The sequence below is a fragment of the Platalea leucorodia genome, assembly GCF_965183815.1.
Source record: "Platalea leucorodia genome assembly, chromosome: 8".
Classification (NCBI taxonomy): Eukaryota; Metazoa; Chordata; class Aves; order Pelecaniformes; family Threskiornithidae; genus Platalea; species Platalea leucorodia.
Genome location: NC_138830.1, coordinates 36444866 through 36464479, shown reverse-complemented (window position 1 = coordinate 36464479; position 19614 = coordinate 36444866). Strand labels below are relative to the sequence as shown.

At 41.9% G+C, this 19614-nt stretch overlaps 2 protein-coding genes across 6 annotated transcripts in view; one reads left to right on the top strand and one right to left on the bottom strand.

The window, feature by feature from the left end:
• LOC309594305 (metallothionein-2) overlaps positions 1-19614 on the top strand; it is a 216043-nt gene that overhangs the window by 123388 nt on the left and 73041 nt on the right. The gene's annotated exons all lie outside the window — the stretch shown is intronic.
• AMFR (autocrine motility factor receptor) overlaps positions 1-19614 on the bottom strand; it is a 35905-nt gene that overhangs the window by 2842 nt on the left and 13449 nt on the right. For 4 of the 5 annotated variants that reach the window (XM_082320245.1, XM_082320249.1, XM_082320248.1 and 1 more), the window contains exons 5-13: positions 16409-16449; positions 15475-15607; positions 14777-14910; positions 13010-13120; positions 9782-9972; positions 7986-8089; positions 5836-5970; positions 4692-4775; positions 267-451 (exon numbers count right to left, since the gene is read on the bottom strand). In XM_082320245.1, coding sequence (XP_082176371.1) covers positions 267-451; positions 4692-4775; positions 5836-5970; positions 7986-8089; positions 9782-9972; positions 13010-13120; positions 14777-14910; positions 15475-15607; positions 16409-16449 — 1118 coding nt within the window. The remainder of the gene's footprint in view (positions 1-266; positions 452-4691; positions 4776-5835; positions 5971-7985; positions 8090-9781; positions 9973-13009; positions 13121-14776; positions 14911-15474; positions 15608-16408; positions 16450-19614) is intronic. The other variant, XM_082320246.1, reaches the window with a different exon arrangement.

Genomic DNA, 19614 nt, shown 5'->3' with positions numbered 1-19614 from the left:
GGAGAAATCATCCTCTGATTTCAAAGAGCTTTGGAACAACTACTTAGGAAGCTGTGTACATGTTGGGACACATGACGCTATTTCAGAGTTGGGTTTACCAGCAACGGTTGTCTTAAACAGCATCCTGAGCCTGCTGTAGCAGATGTATTCATTCCTCTTACTACTTTCTCCATCAACCCAGGCTCTCAGTGGTCATAATCCATTTGAAACCCATTCTGCAGGACTATAACCAAGTGGCCAGGCTGGAGTTTTAGGAAGGAACATACTTTCGAGCTTGCTGCAACAAGTCCTCCTTCCGCTGAACCAACATACGCTGTCTTTCATCAGCTGACTTTGAAAAGCGGCTTCCCCTGGCCTCAAAATCTTCTGCTTCACTAGGCTCTGCTTCCATTTCACTGAATTCCACCATTTCTTCCAGTCTTGAGTTGAGTTCAAGTGGCACTCTCTCAGTCTAAGAGAAAAGGAAAAAAAGTCATAAGTCTTTGCTAACAGGGCTTCTTTGCATCAAATCAACAAGCTACAAAGAACTGTCATTTTCTGAGGCATTGGAAGAAACTAGACTCTCACCTGCTGTACCCAATTCCCTTGGGCTCCTTTGAAAACCCCAGCCAAAATACAGCACAAAGCTATTTCAAAATGTTGTATCTTTTATGCCATGTTTGAAAGTAATCTCAAACATTAATTACTCATAATTAATGCTCTATGAAAATGGGACATTTGAAATAGATTTTGCAGCTGACTTGACAAGCAATGCAACAGTAAAGAGTTTAGAAAGCTGAAATCCATACGCTGAGGAAAGAGTAGCAAATGTATTTTGGATAAATAAATAGGATGTATGCTTGAGAAGGGAATTTATGAGGCTTCGGTTCACCGGGTTCTGCAGCACCCAAATTATCATGTATTCGGGCTGCCGCAGCAAGGCTGGCAACTGTCTCAAGCACGGCATGTCAATAAAAGAAGCTGGCAGCCCCGCACATAGCACCTCTTCACCCTTGACAGCTGGCCGACAACGCTAACGTGAAAATTGAGCTGATGAATGATGACGCTGGTGAACTAGCGTAGGTGAAACAGCCTATCCCAATCACATCCTGTCATATACGATCAGATCAGCTCTGTGATGGAAAAGCAAGATGTTACTAAGCGTGGTAGCGTCAAGAAACAAATCACCTCAATGAAAGGCTTAAGGGTTTAGCCATCATTTGGTATCCCAGAGGATTACTCCAAGTAGGATGCATCAGAGAGGTATTAGCCAAGTCAGCTTCTACCGCTCAGTTTTGGGCCTTTGGCATACCCACCGCAGGAGCCTCGGCAGCCGGTGACGCCGGCACCGCAGGGGGATCGCTGCCCAAGTCCCAGCAGCCTGGACTTAGCAGCATTACAGTGTGCAACGCACAGGTTTCAGCAGCTGATGTGCAAAACAAGCTGAGTCATTCCAAAGCCCTAGAGATGTACCGGTAACGCCATCTCCCCGATGCAACGCCTTCAGAGAGCAAAAATCAAGACAAATGTCACTTCCCATCAACTAGGTGAACCGAGCAGGAATGCCAGGGCACAAGCCAGAGCAGTACGAACACTGCAACCTCAAACACAAGGACATCTTCAGCCTATTTAGCAAAATCTTAAATTCCAGCGTGCCAGGGAAGGGCTCCCTGTATCACACGCGCTAATGCATTGGGGTAACGCGATGGGGTACTGTTGGACTGCCTCAAAGCAATGCCACATCCGAGAGGAGGAAGCGAGGCTCCAGAGAACAATCTCATGGATTTTACCCAAGGCCAAGACGACCTCGGCAGACCCAGAACAAGTACGGAGCAACGCGACTGCTGCCTCCCATTACCACACAGGTGGACACGGAAAAGGGAAGCTCTGCTGGGTAAAGCCGTGAGGAGGACACTCATTATGGTTGATGTTCAGACAAGATCCTTTTTTCCTTTCCCCTGGGCCATTTGTATCAGAAGACGCAAGCTAGCTCACCTAAGCTTTTTTTCTGGTAACGTTACAAAGATGCAAAAATCAATACCCAGAGCCTGTTCTTCTATCTGAACACAAAAGTGGTTACTGAGGAGGTTTTACAGACAAAAATATCAAAACTAATTGGAGTAAAGGTTATGACAAGCCTCAGTATGACAGCAGATCTCAGATGCAGAAACCTGTACTCTATAGAAACTACTCCTCCTTCAGGCTCCTAGAGAAAAAGAGTTAGTTTCATGAAAGCCATGGGATGCCTCAGAAGTTTCTCTAAGCAGAGTCACCAAGTACTTAAGCAATGACAATAAACTGGATTCTCAAGGGTGGGAGGCAAGAGCTGCACCAGGCAAACTTCAGCTTTTTAACAACAGCTTACTGGTTAGGTCTGAGCAGTCCTACCCAATCGCCACCCAGGATTACAGAAACAGATAAACAAACACACAAAGAAATTTAAAGGATAATCTTTAAATACATTTTTAGCACATGAAAATACAAGCTTGCAGAAAGTAGCTATCGCTGCTCTGGGATCTGTTCTTCTAGGGAGTAACAGCAGAGTCAGAAAAGAGGAGAGGGAGGGCAAATACCATAGGGATGGAGAGCGAGCCTGTCGAGCATTGTGCACAATGCTGGAAGCATTAGCATTTCAATGCACAACTGGAGAAAAGTATGTGCACGGCACCTTGCTAAGTGTGCAGGCCAGGACTGTTAGAAGCAGTCAATGTTTAGAGCATTATCTCACAAACCTTTAACATGATTTATACCACGATGGTGCTCAGAGATGCCTCTAAACTACCCTTACATTATGTCAGCACTGACACCCCAAAACCATAAGCTACATTTGGGGGTGCGGGGAAAGCAGTCATTATCTCTATCTTAAGATCAAGATCAAGATCACAGACAAGAGTTTGACTCTTGCTACAGCAACATATTCTTCTGGCAAGAAGAAAGAGAACATCTACAATACACCAGGTACTCAGTTAAAAACTGAAATCAAAATCAAAGAGACACAAAAGTGACGGGAGTTTCCTAGAGGAAGGATGCCCCTAGGCTCCCAAGCCTTCTCTCCACAACAGAGATACTACCGATAGCAAGGAGGCAAGCAAGCTTGACTCCTAGGTAGATCTCTGTGGCTATGTAACAAGGGCGATCAGCTCGTTTGAAGCTAGCCTAAGTTAATACTAAATGCACAAAGCATTTACGAGGCAGGAGGAGGAGAACAGCAACTGGAGCTTCCACAACACTACCCAGCAGCATGTTTTTCTCGGTGCATGGCAGTCTCAGTCTCCCACTTCAGCTTTTGCCTGTGAATCCCATTTGGCACAGTAAATCCCCATCCAGGAAAACCTGCACAGAGGCCACCAGTTCATCCCGCACACACAGCCACCAGCAGCCGCACTCAGCTGTGGGAAATTCGCAACTGTTCAGGTATCTCCAGGCTATCACTGCTATTCTACAAAACAAAACCACAGTCTCCACCCAAACCGCCATTCACTCCAACTAAAACGCATCCTTGTGCTTAGCTGTAATTCAAAGCAAGCAGATGCCACTACCAGAGAGCACGTGCCCAACGAGCACTCAGGTTTCTCAAGTTCTGTAGAAGGAAGGGCAGAGACACAGGCAGCACCGGGCAGGAAGGAAGGTAGGCGAACAGCAACACAATCATTCAAAGCGGGATTTGAAGCCAGTACCAAGCTAAGGAAAACTAGTTAGATACCATTTGTAGAAAGAGAGGTTTTACTCATAAAGAACAGGGAAAATGAGTAACAGGAATCAAAACCTTCACATTAAAAAGTTACTAAAGAGTTGCCAGACCCAGATGAAGATTTTCATTCCTGCAGTTCTGCACCTCCTACCCCAGGCTCTTATCAAACACCTGCACCAATCCCCACCACCTCTTCTTCAGCCTCACCTGCAGTATCAAACCAAATCAAAGCTCCTTCTGTCTTGCTACCTGCTAATGAGGGAACTGCACAGTTCAACTTCAGGTGAGTAACAGGTTGGCTATTTAGGTTATTAAAGGCTGTGGAGGCAAAAAGTCACACACCTCACAAATTCACTCTCTAAGCCAGCGCAAAGGGAGGTTAATAAAACAGAAACCCTCACGATTTTGCTACTACAGTCAGGGAAAACAAAAGCGGAATGAGAGCTTATTCTACTCGCAGGCTAATTTTTTTCCTTTCTGCCACATTTTAGCTAGCACATGCTGATTAATAAAGCCCTTAGTGAAGAACAGCAAACCCCATTATTGTGCTTTATATGTAAAAGAGCTGTTATCTCTTGGTCCTGTTTGTATCCCACTCCATTCACACCAAAGCTCCGCATGTGTCCAAGTGCTTCCTCCAGAACACAAAAGAATTCTTATACCCAGAAGAGAAATACTACTCATTTTAAAGCAAGTGTCTGGAGACGTACAGAATGGGAAGGGGAAGAGGAAGGGGAAGAGCAAAGCATCCTGCTCTTCATATTCCACAGATGGGCACAGACCTGACCAGACACGAACAGAGACACGATCTTTTTCTGTTCTTTGTGTCACTGGAGAGCACTTTCCTTCAAGGAGGAAAAACAAAAGCACACAGATAATTATTCAGTTGTCTGACAGTGTTGGTTTTGGTGCGAAATGCAAGGAAGGGCTGCCACCAACCTGACCTGGTACGGAACCAAATGCACTTATCTGTCCATGCAGCTTCTAATTGCGCTTTTTGCCCATTTTTATGCCAAATTACCTGGGTGACAGTTTCAGTATCCTCCTGATCAGTACTGTGCCGTTCCACAGAACTGTTCAATGCAGGTCTCATGCTATCTGCACGCTGAAATGCAAACATCATGGGTTTAATACAGTGTGTGAAAAGGCAAAACAAAACCGAGTTCTTTGAACACATTCAACTCTGCCCTCTGCAACATCATGTGTTATGTTCAATTTAGAAACAGATAAGTTAGCAATAAACAAAATGCACTGTGTTGAAAGAGAATTCTCTCTGCTTCCCCACATGCAGACTTCAGATAACAGAACTATCTGATGTGTACAGAACCAGAATTCAATATTCTTATTAACAGAAACATTGTCCCCAGACTGCTTTACTGAAATCTGCTATCACTAATTAAGAACAAGGCATCATTTTGCTGACTACTTTCTTTGCAGAAAACCTTCCTAAGTGGTACAATTCAATTATCTGTCAGCAGAGAAATCAACTGGAAATGTTCTAAAGGTTCTGCACGACAGCAACCAAGAAGAGCTGCTTTAACTGAGCAAATATTTGTCTCCAGTCTAGCTAGGACATTTTCAATATATTTTTGGTACATGACTGAATATACTGCATTTACAGAGATTTAAACAAAGAAAAGACAAATCCTGAGGTTTTTTTGCTAGAATTTGGCACTATATAACGCATTTGAGATTCTATAGGCAAGCACTTCATGCATCTTGCAGTCCAATCACATCAATAAGAGGCAAGCTATAGGGCATGGGTGATAGACTCCAACTTCCCTTCATAAAGAAAATACCCTGTATCACAAATGGATAATGCTAAAGCACACTGAGACCCATCCTAATACATTAAAAGGCCTTCTAAGGGCCACAGCAAGGAACAGATGCGTATACCTCAACCACACACCGCTGTGAGACACTCCAATTGAGTCAGATGTTGCAACATGGAGATATAACATACACTATAACATTCCAAAACTGGTTTGGTGCTTCCAACTGCAGCATCTTCATATAGGTAAAATCTGAAGAATCATATTGCATTACGCTAAGCTGGATTCACCAGTGTTTCAACTTACCTCATTCCCCTCACTCATTATTAACAGGCTCAGTTCTGTGGTAAGTAAGAAAATCAGGCATTTTAGGTGCACAGTCTTATGACTTACCTGTGTGGGGAAGGGTACCTGGATGCGCCCTTCTAAGATGTTGTCAGTGGTGATCTCTACAGAACGGGTTAGCTGCAGATCCTGTAGAACTAAATGATAAGGAACCTGAGGGAACATCTCCTGAATCTGATGGGCCTGGATAAAACAAGGTTTATACAGTCAGTATCAGCAGTACATGAAAGTTAGCTGGTGAGTATCTCAACAGAAAGAGATAAAAAAAATGAACAGCTCGAAGATGCTGTTTATGATATGATAACCCACACGCAGAAAGAAAAACAAGAGAAAGAAAACCCATGCTGGCATTGACTTACAGGGCAATATTTTGACTCCATTGAAGCCAACAGCAAAACTGCAACTCCTATGGAGACACCACGTGGTCCTGAAAATTTAGGTTCCTGAACAGTGCTTGTAGATGAACAAAGGCTTCAAAAGCTTCCCAACCCTCTTTTTATGACAGCCTTTTTAATAAAGATCTATACAAAATTCACATGAGTGACTGAAAGTTAGATCAACACTGAAAAAAAAATTCATTTTTCATTGTCCCAGATGGGTTCCGAAATGGTACTGGTAAGGACAAGTGGAATAAGTTTTAATAAGCTACCCTCTCCGGCCACCTGCCTACAAACCAGTTTAATAGGGTCTGAAAGTTCAAGTAAATTAAACTGAGTTGTCAGGGAAGTGTTATTATTGAATTTCAAGTTACTCAAATAATATGCAAATTAAATAGATAAAAGTAAGAGGGCAGACAAATAATATGCTTTTACAGTCCAACAGCCAGACTTCATTAAATCTTAAAATCTATATTTTAACTAATGCTGAAAGTTATGGGGGAGGGGGAAAGGAATGACAACAACAACAATAAGAGAAGAAGGGTGGAAGGAGTTTTGAGAGCAAAGCAGAAGCTATGCACCAGCTGACAGTGAGTTCAAACACAAGCAGCTACAGCAAACCCAACTGTCCATTCTACTAACCTGTGATCAACACAACTGATTTAGCACTTCAGCCTCTGGCCTTTCCCTCAACATACTTCCCTTGGTTTTTATTCATTAACACAAAGCAGAATTTCACTTATTTTCTATTAAAAATGTGTAACACACTAATAGTTTGCTAATCCGGCCCTTTCCATTAAAGTAGGCATTTTAATATAAGTCGCTACTGTACTTTTAATAATACACAATGTTAAGAAATCATTAATCATCCTTAACAAAAGCCCATTTGTGTCACTGTGTCCAGTAAAAGAAAAACTAAACTGACCTTAGATGTAGAGTTCCTGTATATTTAACTAGTAAATCATCTGCCAACACCCTACTGCTCCCTGCCCGCCCTGCCTCAAACCCCCTGAAATTGTGGCCGTATCCGGTTGAGGCTTAAACAGTAGTGAAGGCTATGGGAGAGATCTCACATTCAGAAAATTTCATCACTTTCAGGAGATACTTCACTGAACATTTATTAACATGCTATAGCACGCAGTAGCTTTAAGAACTCAAAGGATACAGCACTTCACAAACTAAATTAACTAAGTGTGTTTCATGAGGCCATATCCTTCTCTTTTTGTACTACATTAGAGTGTTTATGTATGAAGTCGACACACCTGGGATTTCATCCTCAACACTCCTATCATCATCATGAATCAGCAAGAGTTGACTGTGCTACAGAGAGCCCCATCTCACACTGACTAGACGCTCAAACAGAAACAGCTACCTTGGAGCTTAGTGCTATTACAAAATAAATACTAAAAAAATCAAAAGCTATAGAATGGGTTTGATCAGTTACCACTTGACCAACAGCTAAATTCTCTGCTTACAAACTCACACCCTTTGCTACTGCAAGTTGTGAGTGAAGATAAGTACTGAAAAAAAGCTAAAGAAGCTGCACTAAGCAAGCCGAGAAAATGTGGGCCTATCTACACAGAAAGTACATGTAATTTTTCTCCCTCATTTACCTACCTCCAGACCCATTATTTTATGTTTGCACATTTGAACCAACATATAGCCCTAACTTCACTAGAATAAAACTTCTCTCACTCAAAAAAATAGCTTTCATGTGGCATCTAAACACTGTTTTGACTTCCTTCTCCATCTACATGGACCTCTTTTCCCCCCACAACACAAATAGGAAGGCTGAGGTGCAAACTATTAAAGCAGTCTTACCATAGCATTAAGCTGGGAGTTGCTGGCTTGTGCGATACCGAGGATGTTTGTAGTATGCATCACTTCTACAGAAAAACTGGGCAGCCAGCTGGCAATTCGAGAGCCTAAGAATAAAAAAATCACCAAGAAAGTCAAGCAAGAATATGAGGTTCTCAGCAGGCAAAGTACTTCTACATGTATTTAACATAAGTCTTTATATTTCCACAAGGTACATATGGGGAGTTCTGCAGTGCAATCCATCCCTAAGGTCTCCCAAACACGGAGATGGCTGGAGTGCATCAGTAACTGCTGATACTCTCTTCAAACACACTGTCATAGCAGCTTAACAATCTGAGGGCCAGAAGAGGATCAAGAAAACAACACATCCTTGGTTTCTTGTTTTAATGTTCCCATTAAAGGGAAAATAAAAATAATCCAGAGCCGAATTCAGTTCTGGAATACATTAATAACTCCAGCAATTTTACTAAAAACAGGCCAGCTTCTAAACAGGCTGAATCTGGTCCCAAAATGGGTCGGCTATAAGTGGCTGGCATCACTGAGAAAATATTACTACAAAGGGACACAGTGTAACCAAACAAAGTCACTGCTGCAACTGCGTGCTGAGGCTCAACAGAGTAGGGCACATGGCTGGCTCCCTGCTCCTTCTGCGTTTCCATTTAAATAAACACAGGGTTTGCTCTATGCCACTTCTCCTGTCTCCACAGTAGTTTTGCAGGTCTCCAAGCCACAGGAGAGCACTGGGGAGGACAGCTATCAAAAACCAGAGTGGTATTCTAAATATAAATGCCCTTTGGAGACGTAAAGCACCCCAAAAGTGGGAGCCATGCAAGAAGTTATCAGCCAGTCTCAGTGTACCTAGAAATGTCTGACCCTTCTCTGCCCATTATTCTCCTCCCACAATCTCCAAAGATTGCAAAACCAGCACAGATGAAGAATGGGTCACTATGCAAGTTTGCAGCATCTCAGCTACATCATGGGAGCTCCACAAGGACAGAGCCCAAAGCTGAGTATTTGTGCTAGTGAAACCTACTGAGAAGGAACAAGACTGCCATCAAAAACCTGGGAAACTGTGGAAAACAAGCACACACCGATACCAGAACTATAAAAAAAAAAAATCCGGAAGATAAGCAACAGAAATTGTCTCTTTCAGAACAAGTTTGTCTGCATACACAGAACTCATCATAGTCTGAAATCACATCTGCTTTGCGAATACTTGTAACACACCACTGGGAAAAAAAAAAAAAAAAACAAACCAAAAACCAACATGTAAAACTGTTCCGGTTACATGATTCCTTCTAAGAATAAGCTTCTGCAGACTTCTGCACCTAACCAAGCATTGCAAGTTTCTTGCAACTTGAGTGGCAAATGGACTTTTGACAACTTCACATTAGCTAGGGATGGGGGAAAGATCAGCTTTTAGCCTGCACCACATAGGTTTTTTTCCTCTTTGACTGTCACTGATTAACCAGCCACCTGGTAACAAAATAAGACACATGAATTTCCCATTCTGTTGGTCAACATGGCACACAATGAATAAATGCCAGCATCAGAGCTGCTAACCACAACAAATCAAGGAAAAGGGAGCACTTGTACAAAATCTTTCAAGAAATCTCTGTAGCTCTGGACAACCTCAGAGACACTCATCTGAGCTCTTGCAAAAGAACTGTAAGAAACAAACGCAAGTAGAGGCACAGCTTAAATTTCAATTGAAACATGGACAGAATTCCCTTTTACATAAGGCTGTTCCCTTCGTTTATATGGGCAACAGTATCAGATGTCAAATCTGCTTAGCTCACCGTCAAAGTGGAAGAAGTGATTGTGCTGGTTCAAGTGTGGTCTGCCTTCTGCTACTGCCACGGGGACCAGATTCTCATCCAGATTTTCCCTTTGGTGATCCTCCCGCACATGATGGCTGTCAGTGATATTAAGAGACATTCTGCAGGTGGGGCAAGATGTGTCTTGTTCCAGCCAGGACCGCAGGCATGAGCTGACAGGAAAACAGTAATATTATGGTGAGCTTGCAGCATTTTTCCGAGACATCAGTATCACGAGTTCCTCAAGCAGCTGTAGCATATTCTGTACAGAACATCAACAAACGCACATGCACTGCTCAGAGATAATTTGTGAGCTATGCTTGATGAGCTCCTGATGACTCTGGCATAGGGTTCTTCTTTCGTTCAGCTGAAAATACTCAAGTGTTCACTTTTTATAAACAAGCATGCAGATTTATCACAAACTTAAAACACTCTCCAAGTTTGTTGTCCCTCTAGCTCAGAACAAGCAAGTTTTGCCTGGAAGGGGAAACAAAGCATTTCTCTTCTCTCACCATCCCCAACTGAAAAAGGACAAAAACCAACTGGACAAATATCTAAAGTATATCGACACATTTTCATAGCGATTCTGCCAGTGTGATGTGGCAATGGCCACCTCCAAAGTTTTTCAACTATCTTTTCAAAAATATCAATACCCAAATCACCACCAAAGTGAGCACCTCTCTGGGAACTCTCTAAACAGATTTATTAATACTAACCAGTGCCGTGCCGTTACAATGTTTACTTAATTCTGAACATTTGCTGTCTTGCAGAAAGTGAGAAGTGTTTGAAATGCAGGTTTAAACACTCAGAGCTGCGCCTACTTTTTGATTCAGACTGATATGACCCAGTTGCGTATTTATTGGCACGTTAAGCCTAATTTTCAGTATGGAAGAACTGAATTTCACAGAACTGAACACATCTCAATACTACAACACATACTTCACGCTTGCAGGGTGGTTTTTTTTCCCAGCAGAAGCTCCCAAAACACTTTAGAAAGGTAGAGACATACAAAAAAGTCAAATAAACTTGTTTCCCAAATTGTGTATTTGCAAATGGAGTAAAGGCACAGATCACAGGTTTGGGCTGACAGAGCAAGGAAAAAGTCCTAATTGCAGGATTATAGCAAAGTCAAGGATGCAAGCACTCTGCACAATTCCTGAAGCTGTAGCGTATAGACATATTGCCGAAGTGCTTTCCATCATATTTAAATGGAGGAATATGAGGTGTTCAGAAATCACAGTGATGGGTTTCGCAGAAAGTACCAAAGCACTGCAACAAAAATCCACCATCTTCCACCACCTTGGTCATCAGCACAGCCAGCACGTTAGCGCTGCTGATGCTGTCCAACTTCATCTCCATTAGCACAGCAAAAACACCCTGCACACAGCAAGCTCAAACCTCTGCTACAGTTGTACTCAGAAGGTCACTTATGGAACACCCAGAGTGACACAAGCTACCATCACGCTCCTGCTCCTCGACGGCTCAACCCCTCAGATGCTGGAACAGACACAGACTCCTTTCAGCCTGCACCAGCACCAAGCCCTAAAGGCTTGCAGCAAGCCAGCCGGGGTTGTACCCGTTTTCTACCGCGCAGGCAGCAGGGCTCAGTCACCTACAGCACCTCAGTAGAAGGATGACTAACAACAGGTCAAGGTCAGCAACATTTCAGAGCAACTCTTCTGAAATTGACTGCTTCTTAAAAGGTAGAGAGTTTCAACAGAGCCTAAAAGATTCAGACACCTACTCCCATTAAAATTCCTTAATATTTAGGCAGAGAGTTGACCTCGGCAATGTGAATCTTCCCTGCCATCTTCTCTTCTACGCCAAATAAATGGCTATGAAAAAAACCCCCATGTAACTGAGAATTGACACAATGTTTGTTCTGTTGGCAAAATCACCACGCTTTTATGAGGAGAGAAACCATTCTTAGGTTGTAAATAGGGTTATTAATTACATCTGGTTCTATATGCAAGCGTAAGTCATCCACTGTAACATGTTCCCTCCCTAAATGCACCAAGGAGGGAAGTGTAACTTAGCTTCAGAAAAAAATGCAAAAGGATCCTTTTAGATACAGAGAAAACAACTTTCTGAAGAGAAGACCCTGGGCTTCTCAAGTGCTCAGTAGGTGATTAAATATTCATACAATTCAGTAGCATTGGAAGAGGAGTTTCTGCTACGGAGGCACATTATCTCATTAGACACTTCTTGGAACACAGATAAATATTTATGGCAAGGTTTGTCATAAATGACAACAAATTAGCACACAGATTATAACCTCTGGCTTGACAGTTACCAGAAAAGTAAAAAGCTATTTGCAGAAAGTAACTTGCTTATATGACACCACAGGGACAATTTAACTGACCAAGCATGTTAATCACATGGCACTTCAGAAACTCCTGATTCAACCCCCGTATCTCCTTTTATTTTTAAGCACAAGCACAAAAATGTAAGCACTGCTACAGAAGATGTAAGAAAAATCGCATCTAGCTCAGCACACTGTCTCCACAAGCATCTGCTACTATTCACTACTGAGTGAGTGTAAGAAACAGTACGTAGAGAGCCTTTGGCCAAGAGCCTCCCAGTTCCAACTACCAGCTGCTTGGGGACCTCTTCAGCTAATTTCATTAACTTCTTTTACAGCCCTGATGGACTCAACCCCCCATGAAATCACATAATCAAACCTGGCCTCCACAACTGTCCTGGGGGACTCATCACCATGCAAGGATGCACTATACGAAAATATTCCCTGTTTTCTCTTCAAAGCTGATATCTGAAAGGTACTTAAGGATCTAACTCCAATTTTTCTTCCTCACCTGAAAATCAGCACACCCTCATGGAAGACGTGATGCATAGGATAAAGTAAGGGGGAAAAGAGTGTGCTTTACCAAGCAGTTACACAGCAAGGCAGGGTACAGACCTGCAATTGAGATACCATAACTCAACAGTATCTACCCATTAGTTGACAAGATGCATACTCTTAGTTTGGGGGAAAAAAGAATGCACTAGGTGAAACAACTCAAACATGAAAATGACTGAAGTGAGCACGACTTGTACTTTGTTAGGAGAAGCAGACCAAGATGACCCAGGCAGTAAGTGTTCACAGCTTTGCTGACAGAGCGTTACTTCTCATCCTGCTGTAACTTTCAGACATGCCCATATATCCCTCCCTTTCTACAGTCGGGTGAGCCCCCTCCAGCCTCAGAAACGTACTTGTGGAAGAGATGGCCGCAAGGGAGTTTACGTGCGGACTGCATGGAGTCCCAGCAAATGGCACAGTCATCATTATTGACTGCTAGCTCCTCTGGTGTTGCAACTGCAAACCTACAAGGAAGAAAGAGACAGAAGTAATGATTACACCAGCTCAGCATGGCCTTCTGTCTAGAGAATCCCACACTGAGGAAACCTTATCCTCCACGTTAACTTTTCCTTGGGAGAGGCATGCCAGCAGGTTTGCTATTTTTTCCATAACTCCAACTCACGCTGCAAAAGATGACACACACACACACACGTCCCTCCCATGCCTTCTTACAGGCACATTTTTTTTGCACATCTCTGCATCCATCCTAGGTTCAAAAAGCTTTCACTTAGTATCTTCCAAGAAGTGATCATTAGGTTGAAAACCTCAAATTATAACCTGTATGGATTTGGCTTATGTCATTTTTCTAAATGAGTTTTAATAGCTGTACCCATTAAAATGTCTTCTTGGGACCATAAGCATTTACGGCCTGACTAAATTTGGCCTCAGATTTTGCCAATCTCCATTTGTCTTTGATTTTTTTTTCTTTTTTTTCTTTTTTTAAACTACAGCGCCATGCAAGCACCTACTACATAGTACCCAAACACAGACAATAGAGATGTGGTACAACAACATTTCACAGCACTGCTGGTGTGGAATATACCTGAAAAACAACTACACAAATGCAGGGAGCTCGCTGCCATTGGCAGCTTCAGGAAGAAGCTTCCAGAACAATGAGAATGACAAAAACACATCAAGTCGCTCAGACAAGAAGTCTGAGACACTTGCAACTCAAACAGCTTTGTGAGCAGCTTAAAGGGGTTTAGCAGTTGCACCTTACTGAAAAGAAAAACTTTATTATGCAGCTCTTAACCTGATATTACACCCATTAAATGACTTTTCACAAAGAAAACCTTGGGAATTTCTAGAGAGGTCAGTCTTCTCCATCTGGACTACAGCAGCAGGCATCAGAGCTAATCAAACCCACTGAAGTCCACAATGAAACTGGTCCAGCAATGTACAGAAAGAGTAAAACTCCCTGTTGCTCTTAAAATTATTAAGGACATAGCTGAGTTATGAAAACATTGGATCAGAGATGCAGTAGTATCTGGCACAATACTAGGTTTTAGCAGGCCTCTCGATTTCTCTAAATTGCCTCAGTACAGGAGGATGGACTAAAGTAATCTCAAGGTGCTTTCAGCTCGACTACAAGTACAAAGTCTGTTTAGAGTTGGCTTCAGGTTTAATAAATACATACTTAAAGCTGAGCAGGTTTTAATTAATATTTTGTTCATTTCAGGCAGTAACTGAATAGTATGGCCTAATGAAATTAAAAGCATTTATTTCTATCACAGCCAAAGCCAATATTTGACAACCGAAACAGGCAGAGCTCTGCAGAGCTTATGTCACCCCAGCAGGGTAGTATACAAGAGAATACAGGAGAAGAAATACTGGACAGGGGAGTTCACTTGTTGCCAGTAATATGTTACCAGTAATACTGCTTTTAGAAAAGTCAATCCTACATATCTGTTAAAACCAGAAAGGGTGTCCCTAGTAACAAATAAAACGGGTAAAAACATACTCTAAATGTAAAGACTTAAGAGCCAGATTTGCAAGATTGCATCCCTTCAGCTTACACCATGGCATCGTGTATCAAAGGAACACAAAAGAATCCCAACTTCTTCATCAGGATCCTCTCTCCAAGATCCACATCAAGATCCCAGAGCAAATAAGAGGCTCACCTAGCTTCCATGTTTCCAACCACACGCAGGTAGTTCTTGTGCCGCCGAATTCTTCGTTGAACCTCGTGAAACAGGTAACGCAGCTGCATAAAAATCACCAGGCTTGCCATTGACAACCAGATATTGCCAAACAGCTTTGGAAAAAAACCAGAACAGTGATTAGAAACAAACGCTATGGGAAACAAGAAGCTGCCACAAGAAACTGCATCAGGTCTTAAGAGAAAAAGAAATCAAGAAACCAGCACTGAAGAATTTTTCTTCTGTTGACACCATTCAGACTAACCACACATGTTCACAGGTATTACTACGCATTACATCTTCAGACACAACTTAAGCAGCACAGCATTTATAATACAGATAAACTGTATTCAGTCTTGTTCAGCTTAATGTCCCCTGCTGCCAATGAAAATAATTCAGTCTGATATTATTCAATAACAAGCTAATTAAACACCTATTAAACAGATAATTACACAGTAGTTAATACTCCATAACAAAGTTATTTCTGAGGACTCCAGTTACTCAGGAGGAAAGAATGCCAGAACCTCCCACACTACATTTTCCTCTCTATTTAAAAAACTTCTCTGTAATATTTGGTTCCTAAAATAAGCAAAGCAAAAAAATACATAAAATATGTATACCCAGTACCCTTTATTTTAAGGCAATTCTATTTGCTCAACATTATGTCCAGTATTTCATACCAGCATATGAATATGATGCATCAAGTCCAGTGAAAGCAACGTTAGCTCCATGACAAAATCTGTGTAGTAGACGTAAGTGCCTTTGCCCTCCCACGTTCCTTCATGGTTGAGATCCCAGAGATGAATTACGTATCTGCAAGAGCAGGGAAATTAACATTATTCTATCTTTTCTGTTAAATAGCATCTCTAGCATTCAAACTATTTTATCCATTTTTCAAACAACTTCTGGATATGGATTCTTTGCCCTTCCTAAGCCCAGTGCCCACACTCTGTGCTTTCCTGGGGGACTTTTTTTTAATGTTACTGGTTTCAAACAGCAACATTTTAAAAAGGCAAAAAGCAATCAATGCTTAGCCCACACTGGCATTACAGATACCACCAGCTGACAGAGAAGGTGTAGCATTTCCTAAAAACTCCTGCATGTACCAAAAGCCAGTCTTGGGACTGTAGTAACTACAGGCCCCCATTTTTCAGCATGTGAGGTGTTTCTCGGGTAAGGCATTACAGCTTGGTGACAGACCTGAATAGTCAACAGTGACCTGGACAAAGAGGTTCTGTGCTACACGTCATGTCCTACATATGCATACACATGTGCATTACAGATACACACGCATGCTACTTTTTCAAAGGGAAAGTTCTAGAGATGGACATCTTAAAGGAAACCCAGGAAGATGATATTAAGGAGCATAGATCAACCCTCATACAGCAGCATCAATCCATTTTAGTCCATGCCTCAAGCTATTAGCACCCACTAAAGCCATCCACGCATTGCAGAATTCATGCTTAAAAATAGTACAGGCTAAAGTTAACCACCTTTGCCCATCTCCAAACGTGCATTTGCAGTTCAACAAGGTAATTACATACCCCCCTTAAATCAACATGCTATATGCATTACCTTCTTGAACAACCATCCTGCAAAACATAAGGTACTCACCGTAAAATTACATGAGCAGTTCTGACTGTCACAAGCAGGGACTGCAAAAGAGGGGAAAAATAAAAAAAGGTATGTCAACAACATTCTGGCAGGGACAGCGGTACTGAGGGAGGAGCTAAAGGGCTATAACACAAAATGCATTTATTGCAGCTTAACAAGTTCCTGTGAACCGACAGTCACTACAGATGACTGTGTGCACAACATACCTGTGACAAACATGAAGCTTATACATAAATATGGAAGAAATTGTTCTCAAACACACAATGCTCATGGAACAGCCACTAGCATCACTGTTGTTAAGTCTCGCTTTTGCCCCCACTACATAGGACATATTATCTTTTTTGATTCTTATCACTCAGTGAGTATTGAGACCACAATCCCTTCAGGTGAAGGTAGCACACCATTCCTCATCCCACTGCTCCAGAAAAATCCGAAGAACCAAATTGTAGCAGGAATTTGAGGAAGAACCATGGAAACATTTTGAAATAATTTTTCCCCTTTGCTGAGATGTGAACACTGCAAAAGTAACTTCTCTCTTTAATCATACTTATCTCTCTAGGCTAAGTACAGAGGAAAAAAAAATTAGTATATCAGAAAGCATAAGCAGATCCGAAGTGTAAAGACAAGTCACCAGAAAGGTCTGTTTCCAGAATACCTAACCACATTTCCATGGGCTCTTATCATCTAAGAAATGTGGCCCCATCACCTCCCTCTAACCTGTCAGGCCCACAGTGCCCTGTCCCTTCGCTGTACCCTCCCAGTGAAAGAAAATGGGACAGGATGAACCCCCTTCAGAGACTGCCCACGCTACCCTGTCCTCAGCAGGGGCCAACTGACGCAGGGGATTTATAATGAGCAACTGAAACCATTTCCGTAAGACTGGTCTGATGGCATGCCTTCAGCATGACTATTAAAAACAGTACAGAAGAACTATCAAAACCACTAACTTCCCAATATAGCAATAACACAGTTGGTTTGAATATTTTTTTCCATTTGTAAGAAGCATTCTTAAAATGCTTTGAGGCATATTTAACCCTTAGTAATATCTAACATATCTGCCAACTGTTTACTAGTTGGCTTTAAAATCAATGTTCCTGTGACTATTTAAACACCAGTGGAATCTTTTATCCAAATAAGGGCTTCAGGATAAGATGCACACATCATTGAAATAACACAAAAAAAGTCAAGAAGGTAACAGCAAGTCATCTAGCATGGTGTTCTGTTCTCATCACAAACATCTTTCATAAAAAAGTTAAATTAGCACACTAGCTGCTCCTGCAAGGCACATTATGAGACCCTCTTCTGTCTCCTGTTACCCCACACGTGGGTACCAGAAAGAGACTACACCTTGTTCACACGAGGTTTTTGGCTAGAGAAACTTTGGGCAGACCACAGAGGAAAAGTAAATACATCCAAACTCTAACCATGCAAGTGGTGAAAGAGAATGATTACCTGAGCTGCTGGATGGATATGCCACTGAGCACAAATCTGTGTCAAAACCAGTACATATGGCATAAAGTCTCCAATAAGGAAGACATCTGTCAGGTAGAAATCTGAAGAGTCTAATCTTCGCAACTTTTAAGAAGTTAACGTTGCCAAGACATGATTTACACTGGTTAGTGCTGAGGCAGCAAGAGCGTCAAAATTAGAAGGATGAGCTAGTGTAGATTTGGTCAAGGCACTGGTCTCTGTTTCCTCCACTGTTTCCAGAAATGCATTTCAACGTTCTGACACAAGAAATACTTCGCAGAAAGTACAACATTGCATCACAAGTTACACAACTCCGTAACCTGAGGTTCTAAATGTACAGCAGGGCATTTTCAGTACCCGTGCCTCAAGGGCTCTCGCTCTGCTCCACTACACGCACACTTATCCCCCAGGGACTCCGCGATACTGGCAGATACTAGTCACGTAGGTTAGCACACGACTGGAAGGCACTCAAACCCTAAAATAATGGATGCAGCATAAGAACACACATACAGGAAAACATACTATTATCTCCAAGGTACAATTCTAAGATTTGAATATTGCTCAACTGAGATGTATGAAACAGTATCAGAGGACGACTGCTATAAGAATGGAGCAATTCCTTCTTACAACAAAAAAGGTGCAAAGATAGACTGTACATTACTTGCTAAACTATAATTCTCAAATACCATACATTTAAGGCAAAAAACCTTAATGTTTACTCAAAAATACAGACTGTCCTTATTCAACTTTCTCTGGGCATTTGCACATTTCACATCCACCCTTTGCGGGAAAGAAAATGCTGACAAACAACACAGAACAAAGGGAAGCCTAACTAAAACCCGAGAAAAACATCCATATTGCTTTATTGAAAACCCTGAGGCATCAAGCTAAATCAATGTTTGCAAAGTCAGAGGAGAGATGAATAGCTTAATGTAACTTAATGTAATTAAATGCACACTAATGGAATACACTTGGCAGGGTCCCTTTCAAACAGCATCACACAAACCACCACCAGGAAAACATTTTAGTCTGCAAGGTTTAATGCTTTTTGCTGAGAGCTTGAGGACTGCCACGAGGTGTCACTGCTAGTACCTGTACAGAAAGAAACCTAAACGTTTTATGCCACTTGCACGAGTGCTGGGTATTAAAGTCAAGGAAACTACTTATGGTCACCCAACCCATATAAGGCATATTTAAAAGGTTGAGGAAAGGGCAAGATATTAGACAATCTCATATGAGGAAAGACTAAACAAATGAGAATTCTTTTGCTTGGAAGAAAAGTCAGAAGGGGAGCACGAGAAAGGTCTCTAAAATAACAAATGGTGTGAACAGGAATAAACATGGAATGACTCTTTGTAGTTTTTCAGCATAAATGTATTAGATGATAGCCAGGGACATTATCAGACAGGAGATTTGGAACAACTAAAAGAGCTCTTTTGTGTACACAAAGCCGAGTTAAATGTGGAATTTGTTGCCTTTGGATATTGCAGAGGCCAAAGTATAAATGAGTTCAATAAACGATCAGACAACTTTTCAGAGTCCATGGACGTTCAGTTCAGGAACGTCCTCAAACACCAGCTGCTGCATGTAAGGGTAGGAGACCTTTTCCTTTACGTTCCTGTCCTGGTTCCAGCTGGGATAGAGTTAATTTTCTTCCTAGTAGCTGGTATAGTGCTGTGTTTTGGATTTAGGATGAGAATAATGTTGATAACACACTGCTGGTTTAGTTGTTGCTA